The following is a 23,958-nucleotide window of genomic DNA, read 5'->3' on the forward strand; positions in this document are numbered from 1 at the left end:
TTTTTTGCAGTGATGGTGACTGGGAACAGTACCGAGGTATTGTGTGTTATTATCGTCTCTACTTGAGAGACAATTGTTCAGCTGCGTCTACTTATCCTTATACGTCTTGGGGGAAGAACCTTTCTGATCTTGGTTCTGGCTGACTCTGTTTGACCAGGTGAAACGCACTGCTACCTAGAAAGATGGTTAGGGGATGGTTCAACTTACTCAGATAATACATCTATCCTCCATGAGGTGTGTAGCCTCTCAGAATAGACCAGGTAGTAATGACTAGGGGTTCCACAAGAACTTTGTCTCACACATCCACACGCCTTGATAATAGAAGCTATACCCTTGGCGATGCTCATGATTTTCTCAACACATAGACAGACCGAGAAATCTGAGCCCCCCTGAACTAGTCAGAACCGAACATATACTCAGCCACCTGGTATCTTTGACTTGTGTGATTTTGGAAACATTAGCAGGTGTGTTACTACAGTATGCTTACTTGAGGGAGGGAGCACTCTGGAGATGACCGGCTCAGGTCAGGTGGAATCTTGTCTTGCCGGCAGAGAATATAAATCGGGGGCGTGCCGAGGATGTACCAACCAATCTTATAGATACCTTATTTCAGGGCCTGTCAAAAGTCATGACCTACAATGGCAAACTTGAGTGCGCATAGACGGTTGACTTTACGGGTTGTTGTGTAGTTCTACAAAAGCATGCGAGTCGTATTTAGGGGTAAAAAGGGGGGTAGTGAGTGATACGCAATGGAACTGGTTGAACATAGTCATTCAAAGGAGACTAAGTTATGTCCTAAATGATGTTCACTATGGTCTTGTCTTGTGTAACATTTGGCACGGAGACTACAGGACCAGTGCATCTTCATTTTCTTTCCGCATCTCTCTACTGCTCACATCGTGTCCAATCAGTCAGTAAATCGCTTCATGTTTGTCTATCTCTCGTATTTAATTCTTGAACAATTCACCATTCAGAGACAAACCAATACCTACGAAAAAGCTTATCACCGCAATTTCTGTGATGCGTAGCCCTATTGGTGTTCCTACCCCATCTTGTTCCATTCGCCACGATCTATCGATATTTGGTGAGGTATTCCGGTCCTGGTCTGCGACCTATTTCTCCCCTCCCCAAAAAATCTCAACCATGTCGTGTTTCCTTCCATGCTCAAGTGGTGTGGTGTCTAAGGTGATAGTGATCCCAAGCCCATCACATGAAACCTGCCACACACGAAAAGGAGGGTCAATAGAAAACCACCTGGCTACCGAAGCCTTTCAATGCACATCATCTGACACCAATTCTGCCTTCAACCCGTTTTCCTTCCATGCACCGAACAAACCATCACCTCCACCCCAACATCCCCCCCTCCCTTCCAGCCCTCACAACCTCCAATCTCCCCCCATAATAAAAATGTGGCTCCCCCAATCTCACCCCATCCCCATTCAGCCTAGCCCTCTTCAACTCCGCTTCATACCTCTCCCTTGTTTTCCTTCTATACGCTTTGATCTCCCCTATCACATCCTTCATCCCATTCATCAGCTCCCTTTTCTTCGGCCTTCTTTTTCCTGCCGCAGTAGTGTCTCCCCTCGTAACAATCGCCTGCCATGCAGCGCCCCAGATGAACTCACCTTCTGGAACACCCGCCAGGACATGACACGGGCTGGCAGGCACCGCATCAGCACACAGACGCCTGTCGAGGATGTTGCGCATGTATGCCTCGACTGCAGGGGAAACTTCTTGATGCTCGTGTTGTGGAGTGTCTTCAGTTGAATCGTAAAAAGGAGGTGGTGGACCTGTCCAGATGGGGACGGTATATTCCGTTCCATTCCAGTTGCCTCTGCTGCTGCTACTGCTGCGTTGTTGTGGTCCAATCGTCAGTCGGCCCGACTGTCCCTCGTTGCCCCCATTCACAATGGGCTCGGACCTGTCGCCGGTGCGGGGAAGATGTGAGAGGGTGGAGGGAGAATGTCTCTGGGTCTGACTCTGATATGACATGGTTTGATTTGGAACAGCCCTGTGATCGTCGGCTGCTGGACCCACCACCACTGACGTGAGAAGCGTGGTGTCTGTGTTTGTTGTGTCTATGTTTGACGAAGAAACCTCAGCAGGAGAAGAAGAATCGATTGAAAAGTCATAAAATCGAGAATCGTCAAAGAAACTAAATTCCTTGGCCGCCGTTGTTTCTTTAGCGACGTATTGCTTTTCATTCTTCTCTTCTCCATCTTCTTCACCATCCTCAAGCAATTCCTCCTTAACATCATGATCAAACTCCAGTCGGATATGCCTCAAACCGACCACAGTGACAGGGCCACGGCGGCTCTTGCCCAGAGTCCTGGTCATGTCTTGAATTGCCCGCTCTTGCATCGAGGCGAGCTTCAGGAGCTCTATCAGCCTGTCAATCAGGGGGCCGGTCGACCACCTCGGGATATGTGTCAAGGTCAGGAGCCGTAGCCGGGGATTCATATCTGGCCGGAACGCTTGCGGGTACGCCATCTCGGCCCGTGGAAGCAGGAACGTTTCGGCTAGCCACAGGTTTTCCATGGTTGACAGCCCACCTCCATCATGGCCTTTCAGAGACAAGAGCTGTGTAACGAGGGAGTGGTGGATGCGCAAGACCTGTAGGTTTGACGAAAGCACGGGGCGGAAGGCGTGCGCTGCTCCGAGCAGACCTGAGACACGGATGCTGGACGGCAGCCAGTCCGGCCTCGCAGCCTCGTGAATTTCGTAGACCATGCTATCGCAATCGAGATGCTGTAGTTGCCCAGGGGATGCCATAATCAGCCTAACCAAGCCGTTGGCGGCTATGCTGTTACCGCCGAGATACAAGTGAGTAATGCCATTATGACTTTGACAGACATCCAGGTCGTGGAGGCTTTCCCGTCTTGGTGAAGAATCTCCAGGAGTGCCTGAAAATGATCTTCTAATCTCGTCCTCCGAATCATCCTGTACTTTGGTTCGGCCGTTCAGACGTGTACGGACACCCTCCTGAGGAGTGTATTCAACAAGGCGAGTGTAGTTAGGGGCATCAACCAGATAGCGGTCGTCATGGCTAAAGGTGGCACTCCGGTGAGACTCTCTAATCAGGCAAAACTGACCAAAGAGAGGCGTGCCCTTGCCGGGGATGATCTCCAGTCTACCTTCAACATCATAATGACTGTCGGTCCGCAAGCTTTCGGCAGGAAAGGCGAAAATATGCAAGTCATTGAGCACAGCATCTGTTAGTTGATTTTGGCTGAGGTCCAAGCTCCAAAGCTGCTGTTTGAATGTTCTCACCAGCAGAGCGGCCGTTGAGTCGCCCATCTCCCTTGCACCTACCTTGAGGACACGGAGGTGAGGATGCCTCTCCGGGCCGAATCTCTGTTGCTCCAGCGGCTTCCTGAGAGAGCCGGCCATGTTGGACACATCCAGGTACACAAGATGGTGCAGATAAGGCGACGAAAAGAAGGCGGTCGGTATCTTGACTTGGCATTGCGGTATGCTGAGCATCAATGGCCCCTCTGCATTGCTGGCATCATGGTCCGTATCGGGAGTAGTCGCCACCGCCAGGTCATCTGCCTCCACGTCCCAGTGCTTATTCAGCAGAATGCAACGAAGTTGAGGGAATGTGACCGGCATAGCCCGTAGATAGGCCGATAGCGATCTGCTCAGCGAATACAGCGAAAGCTCAGAGGTTCCGGCTTCTACCCGGCGGAGGTCTAGACAAGTTACGAGGAGACGGGTGGCCTGGCGGACACATCGCATATGCTCAATGAAGCGGTAGAACCACTCGATATCTGCCACGGCGGTTGTCAACAGCAGACAGACGGCAAAAACGGCAGCAGAGCGGAGTTCACGGACCAATGTCTCGGTTGACAGGCCTGCCGGCGGAGGTGGAGGCTGTTACCAAAGGGTCATTCCAAAGACGCGGCGCTAGATGGCGATAGAAACGCCTGTTGACGAGGCAGAGACGCGCATATTCTCGGATAGGCACGTAGGGTGCGATAAGCTCGACCCAGTCCAGACGCCGGGTAGCCTCCTGGTAGGATGGCAGGTCTGTGTTTGCTGCCATGCGGGTGATGCTGTCCATCACTAGCTCTCAAGCAGGGGATCGTGGATGGCAGTGGGTGTTGGAGGACACCGGGACCGGGTCGGTCTCTTTTGCAAGTCAACCTCCTCTCAACAGGCGAGATCGGCGGCACGCGCAAGAAGTGGGCTGGCTGAGGGTTGGGTCTGGTGGCCCATCGTACTGTGTGAGTTGGTATGCATTGAGAGGCTTGAATGAGGTTAGTTGATGTGAGAGATCATTCCAGTTGACAAGCCAAGCTGGAGGTCACCGAGCAAGTGGTGAGGGGCACGCCCGGGAACGGAACCCGAGAGGTCCAGGGCAGCCAGGCGATTTCGTAAGCAATGGGATAGCGCTAACTTGAGATGGCGGCCCGTTGTAACCCTGGGGTTACAGGGCTTCGACAACCCCAGAACCCTGAGCCCCCGTTCATCCAAGGATTTTCACAAGGATCTCCATAGCCTCCATCAGGGTCTGATTCACGACTTACAGCACATTCACACGTGTAGGAAGCACATTCATCGATCTTCATCTTCCAATATCGATTCAGAATCCCACCCTGAATTCCCATCGACAATTACCCCGTCCCTTGCGATTTTCTGTTTGTGACGAGAAAAAGCAATCTCAAACCAAACCAGGGTTTAAGTCTGATCTTTGCCTCTCAACCACTTTCCCGGACTTAACCCTCCGTGTGTGCCATCTCAATGCCTTTTCATGTGTGTATCAACTCTACAGTTTGCAACCTCGGCTTGATTGGACAGGAGCCTGTGAGAAGAAAAGCTTATGTGTGAGGCCGTTTTAGGCACACGATCTGTGACATGACACTCCGAGTGCCCAGGAGCGTGGCTGACGGAGGTAAGTCCACCTCCCCTCCTGAGTTCAGATTAAATACTAGAGGCACACATGAGGTGCCAGCATCCAGGTAGCCCTGTGAGCCCCCGGCTGATGAACACCTTCTGGCGCTATGTCGCTGAATTATCATGATATTTCCCAATCTATCTCTCTTACCGAACCTGCTCACCGAGGTATGTGATTTCCTCTACAGTACTCCCAAAAGTCAAGATCCTCATCTATCCCGCCCAAAACAACGAGAAAATCTCCAAAAGAAAGACAGATAACGGCGCCGAGGTGCATGAGGCTGTATGCACCTGCCAAGGCAGAGCAGCATATGTGTCTCAGCACCAATTCTACCCCATCAATCCAAGAAGAAACGAAACATGCCAATTTCCAATTCCCATATTCATTCTCCTGTGTAACCTCCTCACCTAAGGTACCGCCGAAAGGCGACAGGAGGTTCTATAATCCTCACCTAGCGTCTCCTCAACCTGAGCTGCATGGTAGATCCTCTTTGACACTCTCCCAAAACGTCGAGATCATCGCCATCACACCACCTTTTTTCCAAAACGCACACACACCAACCCTTTTTCTATCACTGTTCTTCTTCCCGGAAGATATATTGTCACACTCAGTCAGTCAGTCACACAACACAAACCGTTACAATGTCACCTATCCTTCCCAGCAGGAAAAACACCTCCTTAGCTTCCAGAGTTCCTGTCGGTGATGGAAAGGGTGTGCCAGAAAAAAGAAAAAGAAAAAAGCATGGCGTTGCAATGATAGACACAAGCAACTCAATCCTTTTCCTATTGGATACTGACCACAGCTTTAGCGCAAGTTTCATCGTTGTCTGGGCGAGCAATGTAATTAATCTTATATTACAACCACAAAAGAAGTCATGATCTATTAGTATGCACCCATGATCTGACAACAACAACAACAACAACAACACAGTTGCGTAGGAGGCTTTCAACTAGTGGATTTCCCATATAAAAATTCCCTGACTGCCAACTCTCTCAAAGCTAGTATCACTAACAGACGAATATGTGACCTGTCAGTTTAACATTCTCCATAGTCTTGTTCGTCAGTCTCCAAGTGAGTCTTCGGACTTTAAATCGGAGGCAGGAGCACAGTAGCAACACAATTGTTTGAAGTCAAAATATACTGTCCTTTGTCTCAGAAACAAAAAAAAAAAAAAGAAAAAAAAAACCGAGACGCCTCGCCCCATGCCAGATCCAAGACACACAAGAAACACAAGAAGTCGTTGGCTCAAATAAATTTTCTCCTCTTGCTGCTGGTTGCTTCCTGTCGGTCAGTCACAAACAGACACGAGTTCAACGCCTTTCTTGTCAGGGTTCAAGTCGGTGTGTAGTCTCGCCTTTATTGAGAAGCAGACCACACCCAAAGTGGTATCAAAATGCTTCCGAGTGCATCAAAGTCAGTTTTCAAACAACAGTTTCATCGCAGTGAAGTGAGAGAGAGAGAGATGTGTATGCTATGTGAATTATATTAATTTCTTTTTTAGCTTCACTAGCTAGCTAATAGCATCATACATTATCCCTTCCCCCCTCCCATTGTGAGTGAAGCTGAACCACCACAATACTTTTTTTTCTTTTGCCTTCCCCTGTTTCCACACACCCATCCATCCACACATCATCGTCATCATCCGTAGAATATCAGGTAGTTGTTACATGACCAAACGAAAAGAGATACTCCTCATATGGTTCCTTCCACCCACCCCATCACCGCCCAAAGTCGGTTTTCCGTTACACATTTGTTGCCAACGACGACGCCCCCAACCCCCCCAGCCATATCCAAAAACTCCAAATACCCAAGAATAAACAACAAGAATGGAAAAAAAATGAAAAAAAGGAACGCGCACAAAAATGTGATACATATACACCACCACTGCCCTCCCACCCAATGCTTTTTTTGCCCTTGTTGTTGTTGTTGTTGTTGTTGTTGTTGTTGTTTCAAAGATCAGAATCCACCGAGTCCATACTCTCCCCCCTCATCTTATTACCACCCAACCCCTTCCCCATCACCCTACTCTTGAACTTCTTCGAGCTATTAATCCTCGCCTGCTCCCGGTTAAAAACCTCAATCGCCTCCGGGTTGTACTCGGTCCGACTGTTCTTACTCTTGCTCTTCGCGTGCAGCCTGATGTGCTGCTTCCAGTTGTCCCGCCTGTTAAACCTCTTGGGCTGCCCGTCTTTGCTCTTCTCCGGCGGGCAAAACTCGCACACCCAGCCTTCTTTCTCCCCCCCGATGCCGTGTTCGCTGTTGTGATGTGTTAGAAATTGTATCAGATAGTAACTTGGGGGGTTGGGCGGGCTTACTTCTTGAGATGCCTCTTCAGATGCTCATTCCTCCTATAGGGCCCATAATAACACCCAGGCACAATGCACCGAAACGTAGCCTTTCGCTCGACATCATCCACACTCTTGCCCCCCCTCTGCGCCCTGATCCTCCCGTGTCTCTGCCTAGGAGGCGGCGGGGGATTATCCTTGATCCTATGAATAGGCGACGGCAACAACCCCACAGCCGAGGGCTCAACAGACAGGCTGTCCTTCAGATACTTATTCCTCATGTCGATATCCTCCCCCTCGTCCTCAAACTTGAGCGGCGGGTGCCGAACCATCAAGCTCGGCCTCTTTGGCGTGTGCTCCCCAAAGCTGATCGGACTGTGGCTGTCCTGTGGCCAGCGCCAGTTCTCCAGCCCGTTGCTCGAAGGCAGCTGCTGCTGGGGACTCACCATCGCGTGTGGTGGCTGGAAGAGGTTGTCACCGCAGTAGTACTCGACGTGTTGAGAAGGGGATAGTTGAACACCGCCATATCCGTTGTGGGAAAAGCTTCCGAAGCTCAGCTGGCTGCCACGCGAAGGAGTAAGGGGGAAGCCTGGCTGGCTAAAGTCGGATATGCCATCACCCTTGAAGGCGAATGGAAAGTACGAGTTGGATGCTGAAGACGGAGGAGTGAGCTCAATGGAGTGGCCGTCGATCGACGAGCTGAACGAGGAGGCATAGTCAAACGAGTGTCGTGGAGGAGTGGACCGGCCAGAGGTCGGTGTGTGAGGGCCGTAGCTGGAGGACGAAAGGGAAAAGCTGGATCCGCTAGGGCTAAACATGTCGTCGTCCTCCAACCCGAGAGGGACAGCATACAGCGGATGCCCTGTGTGGAACTCCATATTTGCCTTCACCGGCGCGTAGGAAGAGGGGATTGGCAGCAACGGGTAAAGGGAAGAAGCGAAGAGGACCAAAGGGGTTGAAGACCAAATAGACCTCTCTCGCCCTGAAGCAGAGGAATGAGGGCTGCTGGATAGATATACAGGAACAAGAGCGAGGATGTTCAGCAAAGACGGGTGGGACCCCTTGGACAACCGATGGACAACCCATCTGTCAAAGTAGGAATAGCTTGACCAATATAAGGGGCAAGGGAAAGGAGACTCGCGTGTGGTACATTCCTGTGCGACTCCCAAATGGCCAAGAGGAAAATGTCGTAGATCTCCTGCTCGCCATCAGAGTACCTGAGAAATGTACCTTGAGGGACTCGCCCGTCCGTGCGGAGAAATGTCCCACTGCCCATGAGGGATGGAGTGATCGCCAACAGCGTCTGCACAGCGAGACAAGATGGCCGACAAGTGGCCTTGCTGCAAGAGATAAGCTAGATTTCTGAAGCCAAACAGGGTGGTATAATCCAGGGCGACCAAAGAGGAATAGTTGGGGGGAGCGGTTAGCGTACATACATACAGCTTTGCAGCTACTGGCCGGTTACCTAGAACACCTGATAACTCTGTGAAGCTACAAAAACATCTTGGCCTGCAACTCAAGCATCGGGAAAAACCAATGTGGTAGGGAGATCAGGGGAGATCTTGGGCGAGGGTTTGCATAGGTAGGTGGGCAGGCAATTAGGGTCGGGGTCCCAGGCTCCTGGCCTTCGCCGGGCTGGAATGGCGATAGCACACGGGCAGGAATGGTGGGCTTCCCTCATCAAGAGGCCGAGCACAGGTGAGACAATCGAGTATCGAGGTGTGTGGACGATCAACAGTCGTTGCCGCAGGGCCCTCCACTTCCATGAGAATTGGGAGGCAACGTGCGTCCTTCTGTGGTCTGCGGAGGTTTGACACTGCGGAGAGTGAAGATCGAAAGGGTCGATGAACAGGTAAATTGTTCCTAGACCTTTGTTCGGTAGGGCGAGGTTGAGTACCCCCTGTCCCGGATTAGCTGAGATGCAAACATCAACTTATCGGCAAGGTAAGGTAAATACTAGGTAAGCAAGAAGCAAACTTGGGTCCGGGTCGAAAGAGACGAAGAAGAAAATAAGTCAGGTAGGCTGGACAACCCAATCGGATTGGGTAACATGAGGAGCCGGCATTCCCTACAGGTGACAGAGCATAGTCGTAGTGGTTGGCAAGTCTCGGCGGGACCCAACGATCTAGGAACCAAGGTAGCCTTCTTCCCCCCATCCCTCCCCCCGCGCCCCCCCCCAAAAAAAAGGATACCCTCCAACAAGTTCGAGCTCCCACGATGCCGGGGATGGTGCTGGGGAAGTTGAGAGTGCAGCCCTGACGCGAGCCAATGACAACGGCGGATCTGGGCTTGGGCAAGCCACACAACAAGGACGGCAAGGGTCAGCGTGCCAGGGCCTTGTGAGGCTTCAAAGTGGCATAGCGTGGGTGGTTGTGTGGGGCATCTCAGACCCTGAATTTATCCCTCAGATAAACTCTATATTGACACTGTCCATGATGTGCTGCCATCCGCTTTGATCGTGCTTGCCAAGGGCGAAAGGGCACTTCTCCGACCGGGCTGAATAAGCAGAATGGAAAGTAAAGCGCCTCTTTCTGTCCTATCTAGCCCATGACCTCCATGCGAGCAAACATTTGGTCTTTTTCAAGCCTCATGCTCACAAACAGCCGTCACACGGCGTCAACGACAACCGCCTCTCTCCTGACCCACTCACCCACCCACCTGGTCGACCGGTCTTCTCGTCGTCGAACGGAACGATTCCATTGTCTGATCCTGTCTCGCCCTCATCAACTCTTCTGAGACTTCTCACCGCAGCCCATCCTCCCATTGCTTCTCCCTGTGGCCCAGCTGTACCCTGACTAAGGCATGACAGGCACGCCCACCGATCTCTCTGCATTGTGACCTCTGATCGTATCTGTAACGCGTGTACATATGATGAAGAAGAAGCAATCCGTCCTGGTCGTCCTCGCCCAGCTGCAACACCTCCCCAACACACACACATCAGATTGATACGAAGATTCCCGAAGTTTCTGATGAGGTCGAACCGTATTGGGATTGGTTCGAGGCGTTCATGTTCGAGATCTGATCAGCATTGCTAACCAAGCCCACCTACCTAGCTGAGTTTGGATGGATTAGTGTGCCCTGTCTTGCAGTAGGGTACCGGAATTTTTGGTTGTGACGACCGTTTGCTTTGTATTTGCTGATTTGATTGCTCAGATCAACTAACAAGAAAACTGACCAGTAGTTGTGGCCGGGGAAGTACCTGGCAAGTCAATTGTTAACTCCGCAAGTGACAGCGAGCAAACAATCGAGGTTCAGCCACCCCAGCTTTCTTCCTCGTCCTCTGGCCTCTGTCTTTTTGTCTCTCTCTACCACCTGCCTATGTCTCTCCCCCAGTCTCCGTGGCTTGTTTACCCCTGACGGTCGAGGCCGGACGCTTACATATTTCATCCCTTGCGAAGAGTTTCCGCAACGGCACAGAGCTGTAGGGCGTCTCGTCTCTGCTACGAACAACCTTGCGGGTTCTCTTCACAGCCAGCAAGTGTTCGGGCCAGATTAATGAGAGTGGACATTGATCTCCCTGCAAGAGGGCTCTTGTACCTGCAGGACATCGTCGATGGAGGGAGGGTGTCAGGGGGATGTCTTTTCCCTTCCCCAAATCGTCAACACAATGGCATTGATTGCTTGGGGGGGCGTTGTAGAGCAAGTTGCACAGCCCACAGTGTCGGTGGCTTGTCTATCCGAGAGGCTGAAGGGGCCTCATTCAAGAGGCACAACGCTTGATATCACCTTGATCGCGCATGCTTCTTCCTCCAGTGAACTGCATCGACCCTCTGCCACGACCGCCATATCACAACGGTCTCTGGGCAAACAAGAGGGGCCATTGGTGGTTCGAGACAAGATCCGCTTCGATTCTCTTGGTAGCGCTATCAAGTCCGGTGTATATGCCCGAGATATTGTTGCTCGGCACAGTTGCCGTGTCTCATTGCGTCTCCTCTCCTGGACGGCGTGCGGGAGGTGCATACTTAGCTAAGCCAGCCGGCTGGCTTCCACTTGTGTTTTTGTTACCCCATCAGACATGAGAAGGTGTGGTTCCCTGGCTTTGATTGGACAGGTGGTCTACACCCTCAGGAACGGTGATGGACATTCACCACACCACTTGTTGTCTTTGGAGGGTGGATCAGATCAGCCCAGGGGTCTATGGGGTACTACGGCAGCTGTGGGGGAAAAAGGTAACAAACATACTACTGCAGGGGACCTGTTGTTTGGTTTGTTCTTTTCGGCGGATGGAATACCAGCCGAGAGAGTCTCATTTCTCTCTCTCTCAAAAAGAAAGAGTTCGCCGACTACTATTCTGGGAGGGTGAATCATGTAGGTCAGATGAAATGGTGAGCTAGTAGGGGGCAAGGGTGTTTATCACACACAGGGGAGAGAGGTCAGGATACAGGGTATGTCAGTCTACCTTGTTTCTGCGCATCTCATTACCCTCGTCATCACCGGTCGTCTTGCCACATGGACCACCGCAACCTGCCCTGGGGTCAGTCGGCTCTTGAAGCAATCACCAGATTCGGGGAACTTGCCGACAGGTGAAGGAGGGGTTCGTGATGTTTGTACGTGATATCGAAAACCCCTTCTTGCATCTCTTCCTTCAGAGGCCCATATCAGGGGTTGGTCTGCTGTAGGGTTGTTCGAAGCAAGGAGTGAGAGGGAGGGAGAAGACACATGTTTGACAGGAAACGAACCTGCCTACTACATGAGGAGGGGAAGACAGGGGGGGGGCATGGGTGGGGATGACTTCATGTAGTTGTAGTTGCCAACTTCTTCAGCCCATGTTACTCTACACAAGACAACCCCCTCTCGGATGCCCATGTTGTGACTATTCCTAACGGTGACAACTTTTATGTACCTAACCCCCTCTCGTGATCTCGTCACCATCCAACATCAGCGACAAACATCTCCCAGCTGACCTCCCTACAAAGTATCAGCACATGGTAGACTACCTCACTACACTGATGATTAATTCCCAAAACAATGAAACGGGCCATCACCACCGCCCGCCCGCCACTATCACCAAAGCAGCAGCTACAGCATGTTACTCCTACCTAGATAGACAAACATCTTCTCAACCGTGACATCAAATCATACGAGAACCACTCACTCGCCGAACTTGGGGGTAGGTAGGCAGTGGTTTCATCACAGCTGAGCAAACTCTACGAGAAGAATCGATTCTAATTTCACCTCATGCCAGGCAGCCAAGCTTGGTCTTTTATTAGCCCTATTGGATTTGGTGCTCGTTTTTGTTTGCGAGCGGGAGGTAAGGGGGTGATATATGCTGAGGATGAAATAACTGGTGAATGTAAAGGAACTTGACGGAGATAGCATGTTGTATTGTATATGGTAGAGATGATTGAAACCCTTGTAAAGATGGAAAGATGGTTGATAGTGTCTTTGAAAGATAGGTAATAGGTCTTGGAGGATAAGTTCATCGGTTTTAAAAGATACCTGAGGTAGCGAAGAGGCCTGTTTCCTATTTTAAAAATGGCCAACCCTTAGCTGTTATTACCAGCTTACAGAGCAATCTACGTGCATAGTAATGTAAATAGTTACAGCATCATAATACGACTACAAAAGTTGCCTTTGTGAGTGTGGCGGAATAATCGAGGGCACCTATTATCCGAGAAAGATGTAACACCGAAATTTGGCTTGAGAAAAGGATAGGATAAAATAACGAAAGTTGGGGTGAAAAGGAAAACATGTGAGATTGCTTTGCTCCACCAGTTGACCTCAAAAGGTTCCGTGTCTACCTAAATAGAGTAGCAAGGTAGGAAAGCATGACAGGACTGTTGACAAGAATAGTATTTACACCCCACGAATCTAACACATGTCGGTACCTCATCCATATATATATAGGTAGCCTTTATATACCGACGAGCGAGCCTGCGATTCACTTCTCACAGCATATCAGGCAACTGAGAGACAATTGGATTCTTTTAAAACCATGTCAATATATCCTTCAGAGACCCCCATTCTTCCTTTGCCCTTGAGCAACAACCTACTCCTCATCACTTCCGCTCCCCTCCCCACCAACACTCCCCTCCTCATCATCATCCCCCTCATCATAAGCATCATCCAGCTCCTCCTTCGTAGCCTCCAGCCCGCTCGAGCTCATAAACTTCTCCTCCTTCGCCTCCGTCTTGGCTTCCACCAGCAGATTCTCCTGCACCTCACAACCAGTCAGCGAGCACCCCTCGCCCAACTCGGCCCTCCTCCCCATGATGCACTTGGTCAACTTGCAGTTCTTCCCAACCACCACACCATCCATCAGCAGGCAACCCTGCAGCTTGGCGCCCTCGCCGATCTGGCAGTTGGCACCAATGACGGACTCCTTGATGGAAGTCTTCTCTGACACGGTCACGTTGTCGGCGACGAGAGAGTCGGACTTGGAGATGGTGGTTCTGGGCTTGACACCTTCTGGGTAGGCGACCTTGCGGGCGTGGCAGTAGGGACTGGGTGGGTTAGTGGTGTCGTGGATCTCCTCTAGGGAAGGCAGCTTGGCCAGTTGGAGGGAGATTTGCAGTAGCAGTTGGGCCGTGTCGACACGGCGGATGATGGGTGTTGGTTTGGCTGGGGTGCCGGTAGAGGTAGGGTGGATGTAGGCGAGCAATGGTGGTACCTCTACCGATTTGGAAGCAGACTCCATGGGGTTAGGTTCTTCCACCTTGGGGGTCTTGAAGGTGACCACCTGGTTAGGTTCCTCAGCTGGGGTGGAGTTCAGGCTGAGCTTTTGAGTGGCAGTCTCGAGACTGGTGGTGTTGGTGGTGGTGGTTTCACCACGGGGACTGTTGGTGCCGCCGTGTTGGGAAGACGAATCTTCCACTGGTAGGGCGAGAAACTCGTCAAATCCAAGCTTGGAAGACAAGCCCTTTTGCCAGCTGGCTTTGGCCCACCAGCCGATGACATCTTCGCCAATGGTTTCGAGTCGGTCATTTTCCTTAACGAACTTCATCACCCATTGAGGGAAGATGTAAATATGGGCGTCGCGGTGGGTGGTATGCATTTTGATCTTGGGGTGCTGTTCGACGAGGTCGTGGCGGGAAGGGAAGCCCTTCTTGTCCTCCAGGGTATCCTTTAGAGTATCTGTGGGCATCGAGCATACCAGCTTGGACAGGTGAGGGAAGAGAGAGCCGCTCGCGGGTAGCACTGAGGATGAGGGCAGTGGTACTGTCGCAATAAACTCGGTTTCCTCACCCTTGATGGGTGTCTCTGATTTTGTTTGGTAGTAGACGGACAGACCGCCGCTGTGCTTTCCCTGGGATGTGCGAGAGTCGCCCAGCACATCTCCTAAGTTGGCAGACTTGACCATCCATGCTTGCAAGAGCTTCTCTGGACCCAACTCGCATACCAGATCGCAAGGGAGGACCAAGAAGTCGGAAGTTACGAGTGACTGTAGCTCTGGAAGTCTAAGAATCTCGGCAGTGCCCGTGTTTTGATCCAAGTCCTCTGGTGCAAGGAGATCAGGGCGTGGGAGTGGCAAGCCAGTCAAGAATGGATTTGTCTTGAGCGCACTGTCAATGGCTTCCTTGGCTGATGGGGGGCAGATGAGTGTGATGTCTGCAATACATGTTAGTTATGAAAGAACAATAAGGTGTTGAGATTGGTTGTGAGGTCTCACTTGTGATGCCAGCTCGGTAACAAAATTCAAGCGGGTACCAGACCATAGGCCGATTGGCAATGGGAAGCAGAGCCTTTGGGTTCTCATCAGGGTTTGCTGTGAACGTTGGGAATGAGCTTCCTGGGCCGCACAAGATGAGGGCCTGCAACCCAGGGGTCGCGATAGTGACTGCGTGGGGCATGGCAGCAAGTCTCTTAGACGAGTAACTGTTTGATGAAGGTGATTGCTCAAGGAAATCTGAGGTGGGTTTGATTTTTTGTGACGGGCTGCCCTGTATGGTAAGTCTAGACCTCTGTCCAACTGGAAATCTGAATCAGTGGCTGGGTTGATGGAGCTGACGTTTCCTCTGGCTTTTGTTACTGTAAGTGAGAATCTGAGTCACCAGAAGCCAGCCGCAAAGGAAGGTTTGCCCTCAAAAGACCCCTCCATTCATGTGTGAATGCCCCTCCTTGACATAACAGGGTTAGGGTTTGTGGCTTCGGCATTGCATATTGGATACGTGTAGATTGAGGAATGATATTGGGCTCTAGGCTAGAGTACTAGACAACCTCTTTGAGATCGCAGAATGCAGTCGACAATGTTAGCAGTTGTGATTGTCCTAGTTCCTGAGGCCAGACTGATGCTTTTGTCAAACTTGGGCTGTTGAAAAGTGACGTATTCTGACAAGAACACGGACCACACCGTGTTTCTTGGCGTCAGCTTCAGCTCTCCTTTGTTATTTCTCTCCGGGCCAACCACCTGCCTCGGTTTGGTCTATCCGAAAATTGGAGCTCGGCTTTGGTGTGCAACAAGAGGAAGCTGGGGCCGCAACCGCGCTGGGGGCGCCGGCATCAACAAACCGTGCCATCCCTCCCCAGCCTTCTCATTGACCGCGCCATCTCCACATGTCCATGTCCATGTCCACATGCTACCACCTGCTTAGACTATAGTGTCCCTCCCCATCACCAGCCACATAGTTTTCAACATCTCTTGACGACCTCCCCGAGTAAACCGACGAGAGCAAGCCGCAACCCGCCCGGAACGAGATGATCGATCGTAACATCACCAATGTCGCCGCCCTATGAGTCGTCCCGCCGCCGCGGCGTCTGGAACCATTGGGTCCCGCTCGCCGTGACCGTCACGGTTGCGACAGTGGGCGTTGTCGCCTGGGTTTGGAGCCAGCGGAAGGAGGAAGATCAGGAGGAAACAGAGACCGGTTCCGCCTACCAGGATCTCGACTACGATGAAGGCGAATATGGTGACAACCCCGCCTACGGCGCGTCCCGGGATGGTGCTGCTGGCGGGACCCAGACTCGCTCGGGCGGTCCTGGTGTCGCTGCTGCAGCCTCGCAGGTGGAATCGTCCACCCTGGGCTGGGCTGCATTGCGCCGGACGCCGAGTCCTTCACAATTCTTCGATACCGCGAGGAGGACTGTTACTGGAGGGCTGAGTGCGGCTGGCGCAGCTGTTGGAAGTGCTTTGGCTGCCATCAGGGAAGAGGACAAGACCGCATATGCAGACCACGAGACCTGGTCCGAGGAGATCGAGGCCAAAAAGGAAAGGGTTGTCCCATCAACCTCACAGGCCAAGGATACCCACAAGCGCCGTAAGAAGGTTGCCATTGTTATCTCGGCTGATAATCATATCGACGATGTGGATGCGGATGGGTATCACGAACATGCTGTGCGTGCCCCCCTTTCGGTGCACCCTTAAGCTCCCGAGAGAATATCCATGCTAATCTGCAATAGTCTATTTTGTCTCACATTCCTCGGTCAATTGACACCTCCAAGCACAAGCTCTATGTTCTCATCTATGCCCCCAATCTCAAGGAGACCACACGCGAATCGCCTAGCAACCGTCCCCCGCCTTCTTTGAGCTCGTCTTTCTCCAACATCGACCCCGCTCAAGCCCAGACTCCCGGCGATGAGGCCAAGAGCCCTGCGTACGTTTCAACTATCCGGTGGAGAATTCCACGGGTTCTGTAACTAACTTGCGTATAGAATTGGCCCATCCACATCTGATCCGGCCTACAACGCTATTTATGCCCAGGCTCAAGCGCTTGTTGAAAAAGACAGCATGATTCTGACCTTTACCACCCTTAATGGCCACTCGCACATTTTGCGCCACATTCAGCCCGAGATCATCTACCTCCAGGAGTCTCTCGGCGGCGAGAATGGCAGCATTGTCACCAACCTTCAGACCTGGCTCCGTCATGACATTATTCTGGTAGTGGGAGCGGAAAGCGGCCACGGAGGTCTTGCTGATAGCGAGTCAGAGGCGGAGAAGCCCGAAAAAGCGGAAGAGATCTGGTGGCATCGGGAAGACCGGGTGGGCAGAGGACGCGGTGTCATCGTGGTCGATGCCCAAAAGGTGCAAGACGACTGGGCTCGCAGAGTGCTGGGTAAGGAGTAAAAACAGGCCCGAGTGATGGACATGACTGCTCTGAGTTGATGATGATGGATTGGATTTTTTGATTTCTTGTAGACATGTTGCGTGAGCAAGCGTGTCATATATACCTCTGTAAGCACGATTTACATAAGATGCTGGTGTCACAGCCTATCTAGTAGTAGTAGTAGTAGTAGTGCTAGTATCTATAAAACAAAAGATGGAAGGATACTGCATTTTGCTGGGGTCACGTGATGCGGCTCAGTGCCAAGCAGCGTTGAAGCCACCACCCGTCCAAACAGGGATTGATTCGCCAAAGAAAACACCCCACAAAGAGACAGGCCATCGTGCACTGATCGACCCCAGGCGCATCCGCCAGAACGACGAACATCAAGTTTCGGCATCGCAAGAATATCAGTACATGCAGTCGGCCGCCGAGTCGCTGGAAGAACCGGTATCACGACGCATTGTCGACGTCGAAAACTCTACTGCAAACCGTGTCAAACGACCGCCATTGACGCCCGCCCCAACAGCGAAAAACACTGGACCTGACCTGGAACTCATTCCAGAGCCGAATCACGCTCCGCTGGCCGCGACCTGACCCTGGACCGGGGCGCATCATCATCGTCCACCACCACCGCCCACTTCCAACCCCATCGGCCATCGCTATCGCGCCCGCCCCATCGATTCAAGCATCAGTCTCAATTGCTCCCATCGACACTCGACCGTCCTCGGCGCTCTAACATATTTTTTTCTCTCTCGCCAGCCCTCCCGATGCGATTCGAGCAGGGGAGTAACCTCTAAGCGACGGGCCTCCCTCCCTCACGCCGCTGCCTGCGGGCAGCAGCTCACCCATCCAAATGGCGCCCACTGTCGCCGCTGCTTCGGCAGTGTCGGTCGCGACCAAGGCGAAACGCCCCATACCTCCGGGCATACAAACAAGCGGCGCCGTGATCACGTCACGCTCCTCGCCGTCACCATCCATATCAGCCAAGCGAGCCCCCTCGGCCGTCCGCCAACCCTCGATTCCCCCAACCGCTAACGGCACCACCCCATCATCAGCCCGACCCCCAAACCGGGCACGGCGAGAAGCCTCAGCACAAATACTGGGTAGGGGCCAGAGGAGTGCAGGCCTTAGATCGGCCAGCCTCGTCCCGGACTCTGCGATATCCCCTACCCTGACGGAACCACCACCATACGGTATGCATAGCGCGCTGCATGCGCTCGTTGATGTTGCCGTATATGCTAACTCGAACTGCAGTGGTAACTGATGAGTACATTTTGAAAAAATACGCCGGGAACCCGCCCTCCCTCATCGTGCATCTATTTCAAACGCATTGGCGATTTGATCAACAAGAGGGCATGTTTCCATACAAATCGCCCATGAAGATCTTCCTCGACCACGTTCGGGAACGCACTGTCCCCAACGAGCTGCTGGGCTACCTGACCGAGGCGGGGGTTCCTTTCTATGAAGGATGCTTAATTGTGCAGGTACATGATCACAAGACAGCCACCCAGCAGGTCAAAGACGTTGCTCGGCCGACCTCTGCTCCCTCGAACTCCAAGTCGATGCCGACGCCCTTCTCGATTCACAACTACAACCAGTGTCTCACGCCATCCTCGTATGTCCCTTACCCAGAAGAGAACCTCAAGGCGAGCGGGGCGGCTGTGCCGGCCAGCGACTCGGACAGCAAACGAAAAACGGCCGAGGAAAAAGATAAGGAAAACATGCCGGCCCCGAGCGCGCCCATAGATCAGAAGAGTAAAGGACCAGTAAAGCCCAAGATCATCACGGTTGTGCTGCACCCAACACAGCATAGTTTGCATACAGATCTTATGATTAAGGCCAGCACCCCCCGAGGAGCTTCAGAGTCACGCGCTGATGGAGCTGTTCCTCCGACACCTCACGGAGCTGTGCCTCATACCCCTATGGCTGGTAGCATGCCCCCTCCGGCCAAGAAACAGAAACGAGAGAAAATGGAACTGGACTCGAGCAACATCTACGTTGCCGAATCGCAGATTCTCTTGGCAACAACGGCGCCCTTGGACCTCGAGCCTACAAAGAATGCCGAGGAAACAATAGCCAAGCTCGAGCAGCTCGCGCACCCCGACCACTCGCACAAACCACCAGAGCCCAAGACTCGCAAAAGAACCGTGGCGGAGATGGCGGCCGACGAAGCAGCAGCGGCTCAGCAAGAGCGCTACATGCTCATTCTCGATGAGCGTGCGTCTTCCAAACTGGGTGGTGCTCAAACGGGGGGCAGCGGTGCAGATGGGGATGGCCAAGCGGCAGCTTCCACGTGGGAGCCTAGATTTGAACGCTTCAAGGTCATTGAGAACATCCAGAAGGAACATGCGGCCAAGAAGGAGGCAGAAAAGCTCAAGCAGGCCGAAAACGAACGCAAGCTCCAGCTGGCTAAGCAGCAGCAGGAGCAACAAGCTGCTGTTTTGCACGCTCAACAAGCGCAGCAAGCCCAACAGGCGCAACAAGCCGAGGAGAGGAGAAGAAAAGAGCAGGCGGCAATGCTGCAAAAACAAGAGGCACAGAGGCGAATGCAACAAGCCCAAGCCCAAGCCCAGGCTCAACAAGCGGCTCAAGCAGCTCAGCAGCTGGCTCAGGCTCAGCAGCAGGCTCAACAACAGGCTCAACAACAGGCTCAACAACAAGCCAGGGCTCAGCAAGCCCAGGCTCTGGCTCAGCAGCAAGCTCAACAAGCCCAGGCGCAGCAGGCGGCTCAACAACAGGCGCAGCAGAACCAGGGAATGCAAAATATGGGCACTCCCAATGCTCAGCACAGTCCGATGGCCGGCGGCATGGGCAACGGCATGCCCGTCAGCATGGCACCCCAGGCCCAGGCGCGTTTTGCCCAAGTCTCACAGCCACAAGCCTCGTCCCCTATCATCCGCCAGAATACTCCCCAAGCGGCATCGTCGCCCATGGTTCAAGGTGTTCCCATGCAGCATTCCAACTCCAGCATGGGCCAAGCTGCAAGCCCACCCCGACCTTCATCTGTGGTGCAAAACCACCCAATGGCTGCTCCCATGGCTCCCAGCATGTCGGCACGTGGAAGCCAGCAGAGCCATGCTGCTGGTACCCCTAGGATGCATTCTGCAACTCCCAATATGGCCCAAGCAACACCAATGACGCGACCCATGGCGGTGCCGACGCCAAGGATGTCCCAAGCAAGCCCACCACCCGGTGTCTTGACTCCTCAGGCCATGGGACAAGCGATGTTGATGAACGCCCAAGGCATGGCGGGTATGCCAAATGTCAACATCCAGTCCACAGCTCAGCAGATTGCGGCTCAGCAGCGAATGATGCAACAGCGGCAGCAAATGGGGATGCAAAGCGGGGGTGCCGTGCCTTTGAATCAAATGCAGTTCCAGCAACAACAGGCGATGCTACAGCGGCAGCTTATGCTTCAGCAACAGCAGCAGCGTGGGCAAATGATGACACAGGGCAACCAGGCTCTCGCAGCCAACTATGCGCAGCAGTTGAACAACATGCAGCAACAAGCAGGAATGCAGATGACACCCCAACAGCGCCAGATGCTCATGGCTCAGTCAATGGCGGCAGCCCAACAACAGAACCCTAACATGATGGCGATGAACGGCATGACGCCACAGCAGGTGGCTCAAATGCAACAAATTCAGTTACAGCAACAGATCCAGCAGCAACAACAATTGCAGGCCCAGCAGAGGGCCCAGCAACAGCAACAGCAGCAGCAGCAGCAGCAGCCAACGCCCCAGCAGATGCAAATGCACGCTCTGCTTCAGCAACCCCAGGTTCAGAGCCAGATTACCAACCACTCGAACGCTCTATTTACCAAGAGACTGCCCGAGCTCGCTCAACGTTATGGTGGAAATGCGCAAGCAATTCCACAGGAAGAGTTGGCACAATTCAAGGCGCAGTGTCAACAGCAGGCGGTTGGTCTTGTGACGAGAACGTATGCGCAGAGGAACATGCAGATGCAGGCACAGCGGGCTCAGGCGGCGGCAATGCAGGGAATGATGCAGCAGGGGATGTAACGGGCTGTGAATATGGGGGGATGTTGCTGTTAAGGGGGTCTCAGGTATGGGGAACATACTTATATCAAATCATACTCAAAAAGAGGGGGGGGGTGGTTGTTTTTCATTTGGAGTTTTGCGGGGACAAGGCAAGCGGTGTTTACACGGTGTGGTTGGTTGGTTCCAGAAAGCTAGGAATCTGGCTCTCTGGCTTTTTTATCGTTTCTTTTATCATTCCGTTGCTTCTTATTTTTTTTTTCACAGCCAGGCTTCCCATATTTTGGGGAAACGGCTAAGACTATATACCCTGGGTTTATCAATTAGGGCATTTTTGGTTTGTTGTTTACCCCTTCACCCCCCCCTTTTTTTTTAGTAACTAAAGAGCGATGAATGAAAAAAGCGAAGAAGGAAGGGGGTTAGTTGGTTTGGTTTGGTTGTCAGCGGATGGTGATGAGGGCGATGGGAATGGGGTTGTCAGAAATGTTCATTGCTGCTGGTACTACTACTCCCACTACTCCTACTACTACTACTACCACTACTACTACTACTTGTGTATTTTGTACTGTTGGATTGGAAATGGGAAAGGGGGTGGGGAAAGGGATAAGGTAGGGAAGGAAGGGGTTGTGTGTCAATTTGGGGCATAGTATGTATTTACAAGATGAATCTAATGCCTGTGGTAGATGTGATTTGTGAGTTTCCAGTGTCGTGACTTAATTGGGGTGAGGTTAAAGGTTACACGTGACAGGTCACGAGTGAGTGGCTGATTAATGTGCGGTTGGTTTGGGTTCAAGACGCACGGACCATAAGGCGTCGCGTTTCGGGGTGTGTGCTATGACGGAATAGTGCTGGTGCCTCTCTCTCTCTCTTCCCGTCGTTGTGAGCAGCAGCTGCAGAAAGAGAGGCGTGGATCTACTGTTGTTCGCTTTTTTATTTTAGCTTCAACAAGAAAGCTTCTTGCTGTTGCGAACATCATTTCCCTATTTTACGCCCACTTCTCCTCTCACTCACCAGGCCTTTTTTTCTTCAAGTTATTTATCAGCACTAAGGCTTTTTGCTATTTTCGTATCTTTCTTCTAGCTGCCGTTGCGACCAACCAACCAACCGAGCCGGAACACAACGATCGCATCAACACACACACACAAAAAGATGAGATCAACATCATGGCTCCTGCTGCTGTCGTCCTCGATGGCAGTGATGATAACAGCATCCCCCGCCCCCGCCGCCGCAAAGTTCAACTGCGAGAAGCTTCCCGTCGACGGGCACACCTACAACTTCAAGGAGCTTTCGGGGCCGCACACGGTCGTCACGAGCGAGTTTCTTGCGCCGAGTTACCACAACACGACGTACACGATTGATTTGTGTGGGGGGTTGAAATCAAAGACTGGGGGGGAAGGGGAGAGGTGTCCTGAGGGGACGAGGGGTGAGTTTTACACGACGTCTGCTAAAACGGACGAGGGCTGACTGAGAATTAGTATGCGCGATCAAGCACAAGTGGGACCCGAAAGCGGACAAGGCGACGGTGGATCACTTTGTGCCTATTGTGGTGGAGAAGAAGGATGGTGGGTTTGAGTGGGAGGCTAAGAGGTTACCTGCTGAGGAGGCAAAGGGGAATGGTGATGAGGATGAGAAAAAGGAGGGGCTGAGGATTGCCCTCAAGGGGGGGAAGTATCTTGGGAGACAGCAGCAGACGGTGGTGGAGTTTAGGTGTTCGCGTCTCAAAGGGGATGAGGAGGAGTGGGATAGTAAGAAGTTGGTTGAGTATCAGAGGGTGAACAAGAGGAGGAGGGCGGAAGATGAGGGGGATGATGGGTTCAGCACGCCGGAGCATCAGCTCAGGAAGGAGGGGGCGGCGCTGGTTTGGGAGGGGTATAAGAGTGATGGGGAGGTTGATACGTTGGCTTTGACGTGGTATACCAAGTTTGTTTGTGACAAGGCTGTGGGGGATGAGCCGGAGAAGGGGAAGGAGCCGGAGAAAGGTGGGGGGGAGAGTGCGCATTGGGGTTTTTTTACTTGGTTTGTGGTTTTGTGAGTATCTTTTGCTCCATTTGGGGGGTCGTAATGAATGGGTTTGCTAACGTGGGATTGAACAGGGTTTTTCTCGGCATCGCAACGTACCTCATCTTTGGCTCGTGGCTCAACTACAACCGGTATGGCGCTCGGGGGTGGGATTTGCTTCCCCATGGTGACACGCTCAGGGATGTCCCGTACCTGCTCAAGGACTGGATGCGGAGAGTTCTTAACACGATACAAAGCAGTGGCAGCAGGGGGGGATACTCAGCCGTGTAGGGGCGGGGGAGTTATGATGGGCGGCAGGGATACACTGGAGGAGGTGGATGGGGACGAAGTAGTAGCAGTTGGGAGCGGTTTTGATGGGATACCTACTAGACTTTCTTTTGTTTTTTGTCGGTGCTCCTAATCCATGTGGGTTTCAAATCCAGTTATACAACATTGGTGGTGTTTTGGGTGGACGGATCATTCGGGGGGGGGGTTATGGGGGCGCGTTTTTTATTCAATGATAATATTGTTATGGCCAGGATGAGAGAGGGTATCGCTAATTGATAGGATTTGTATTGATGATGCATTTTCCGATAGCGGATAAATGATTGCCATTGATGTAGTTGCGGACCTTGATGGTTGTCTTAGTCAGGGTGCGGATCACATGCGTCTCGGCCGCGTTGCCGCCACCAAGCCAGCCAGCCCAGCCAGCCGGTTCCGCGTGATCGGATCCGGCTTGTTTTTTGGAGTGAGGGATGGGAATGGAAAACGGAAGACCGGGATTCGCGGGGACCGACTCG

At 52.4% G+C, this 23,958-nt stretch overlaps 6 protein-coding genes across 6 annotated transcripts; 3 read left to right on the top strand and 3 right to left on the bottom strand.

Annotated features, from left to right (window-relative positions):
• Nucleotides 1–871: 871 nt before the first annotated feature.
• On the bottom strand, nucleotides 872–4,319 carry QC761_604580 (uncharacterized protein). Its single transcript, XM_062880909.1, has 2 exons — nucleotides 3,835–4,319; nucleotides 872–3,770 (listed from the first exon to the last, which is right to left on the bottom strand). The coding sequence occupies exons 1-2, from the start codon at nucleotides 4,061–4,063 to the stop codon at nucleotides 1,339–1,341; spliced, it is 2,661 nt and encodes an 886-aa protein (XP_062729141.1). The 5' UTR covers nucleotides 4,064–4,319; the 3' UTR covers nucleotides 872–1,338.
• Nucleotides 4,320–6,362: 2,043 nt separating this feature from the next.
• QC761_604600 (uncharacterized protein) lies at nucleotides 6,363–9,331 on the bottom strand. The gene is made up of 2 exons (XM_062880910.1): nucleotides 7,213–9,331; nucleotides 6,363–7,153 (listed from the first exon to the last, which is right to left on the bottom strand). The coding sequence occupies exons 1-2, from the start codon at nucleotides 8,058–8,060 to the stop codon at nucleotides 6,847–6,849; spliced, it is 1,155 nt and encodes a 384-aa protein (XP_062729142.1). The 5' UTR covers nucleotides 8,061–9,331; the 3' UTR covers nucleotides 6,363–6,846.
• A 3,528-nt stretch (nucleotides 9,332–12,859) lies between these two features.
• On the bottom strand, nucleotides 12,860–16,404 carry GCD1 (Translation initiation factor eIF-2B subunit gamma). Its single transcript, XM_062880911.1, has 2 exons — nucleotides 14,792–16,404; nucleotides 12,860–14,730 (listed from the first exon to the last, which is right to left on the bottom strand). Exons 1-2 carry the CDS (start codon nucleotides 14,970–14,972, stop codon nucleotides 13,172–13,174), a joined length of 1,740 nt encoding a protein of 579 aa, XP_062729143.1. The 5' UTR covers nucleotides 14,973–16,404; the 3' UTR covers nucleotides 12,860–13,171.
• On the top strand, nucleotides 15,363–17,442 carry QC761_604620 (uncharacterized protein). The gene is made up of 3 exons (XM_062880912.1): nucleotides 15,363–16,453; nucleotides 16,519–16,712; nucleotides 16,771–17,442. Exons 1-3 carry the CDS (start codon nucleotides 15,839–15,841, stop codon nucleotides 17,180–17,182), a joined length of 1,221 nt encoding a protein of 406 aa, XP_062729144.1. The 5' UTR covers nucleotides 15,363–15,838; the 3' UTR covers nucleotides 17,183–17,442.
• Nucleotides 17,443–17,472: 30 nt separating this feature from the next.
• On the top strand, nucleotides 17,473–21,712 carry QC761_604630 (uncharacterized protein). Its single transcript, XM_062880913.1, has 2 exons — nucleotides 17,473–18,355; nucleotides 18,417–21,712. The coding sequence occupies exons 1-2, from the start codon at nucleotides 18,016–18,018 to the stop codon at nucleotides 21,182–21,184; spliced, it is 3,108 nt and encodes a 1,035-aa protein (XP_062729145.1). The 5' UTR covers nucleotides 17,473–18,015; the 3' UTR covers nucleotides 21,185–21,712.
• A 307-nt stretch (nucleotides 21,713–22,019) lies between these two features.
• ATG27 (type II membrane protein) lies at nucleotides 22,020–23,651 on the top strand. The gene is made up of 3 exons (XM_062880914.1): nucleotides 22,020–22,583; nucleotides 22,636–23,188; nucleotides 23,254–23,651. Exons 1-3 carry the CDS (start codon nucleotides 22,310–22,312, stop codon nucleotides 23,447–23,449), a joined length of 1,023 nt encoding a protein of 340 aa, XP_062729146.1. The 5' UTR covers nucleotides 22,020–22,309; the 3' UTR covers nucleotides 23,450–23,651.
• Nucleotides 23,652–23,958: the final 307 nt, after the last annotated feature.

This window comes from Podospora bellae-mahoneyi, chromosome 6 (genome assembly GCF_035222275.1).
Source record: "Podospora bellae-mahoneyi strain CBS 112042 chromosome 6, whole genome shotgun sequence".
Classification (NCBI taxonomy): Eukaryota; Fungi; Ascomycota; class Sordariomycetes; order Sordariales; family Podosporaceae; genus Podospora; species Podospora bellae-mahoneyi.

Bases quoted from the DNA above. Each gene is read 5' to 3' on its own strand.
- GCD1 (XM_062880911.1), bottom strand. From the start codon at position 14,972: ATGCCCCACGCAGTCACTATCGCGACCCCTGGGTTGCAGGCCCTCATC. The intron at 14,731-14,791 runs GTGAGACCTCAC...CATGTATTGCAG, and splicing joins TTACCGAGCTGGCATCACAA to ACATCACACTCATCTGCCCC.
- QC761_604600 (XM_062880910.1), bottom strand. From the start codon at position 8,060: ATGGAGTTCCACACAGGGCATCCGCTGTATGCTGTCCCTCTCGGGTTG. The intron at 7,154-7,212 runs GTAAGCCCGCCC...ACATCACAACAG, and splicing joins CTGAAGAGGCATCTCAAGAA to CGAACACGGCATCGGGGGGG.
- ATG27 (XM_062880914.1), top strand. From the start codon at position 22,310: ATGAGATCAACATCATGGCTCCTGCTGCTGTCGTCCTCGATGGCAGTG. The intron at 22,584-22,635 runs GTGAGTTTTACA...ACTGAGAATTAG, and splicing joins GTGTCCTGAGGGGACGAGGG to TATGCGCGATCAAGCACAAG. The intron at 23,189-23,253 runs GTGAGTATCTTT...GGGATTGAACAG, and splicing joins TTTACTTGGTTTGTGGTTTT to GGTTTTTCTCGGCATCGCAA.
- QC761_604580 (XM_062880909.1), bottom strand. From the start codon at position 4,063: ATGGACAGCATCACCCGCATGGCAGCAAACACAGACCTGCCATCCTAC. The intron at 3,771-3,834 runs GTCCGTGAACTC...CCGCCGTGGCAG, and splicing joins GCCTGTCAACCGAGACATTG to ATATCGAGTGGTTCTACCGC.
- QC761_604630 (XM_062880913.1), top strand. From the start codon at position 18,016: ATGGCGCCCACTGTCGCCGCTGCTTCGGCAGTGTCGGTCGCGACCAAG. The intron at 18,356-18,416 runs GTATGCATAGCG...CTCGAACTGCAG, and splicing joins GACGGAACCACCACCATACG to TGGTAACTGATGAGTACATT.
- QC761_604620 (XM_062880912.1), top strand. From the start codon at position 15,839: ATGTCGCCGCCCTATGAGTCGTCCCGCCGCCGCGGCGTCTGGAACCAT. The intron at 16,454-16,518 runs GTGCGTGCCCCC...AATCTGCAATAG, and splicing joins ATGGGTATCACGAACATGCT to TCTATTTTGTCTCACATTCC. The intron at 16,713-16,770 runs GTACGTTTCAAC...ACTTGCGTATAG, and splicing joins GATGAGGCCAAGAGCCCTGC to AATTGGCCCATCCACATCTG.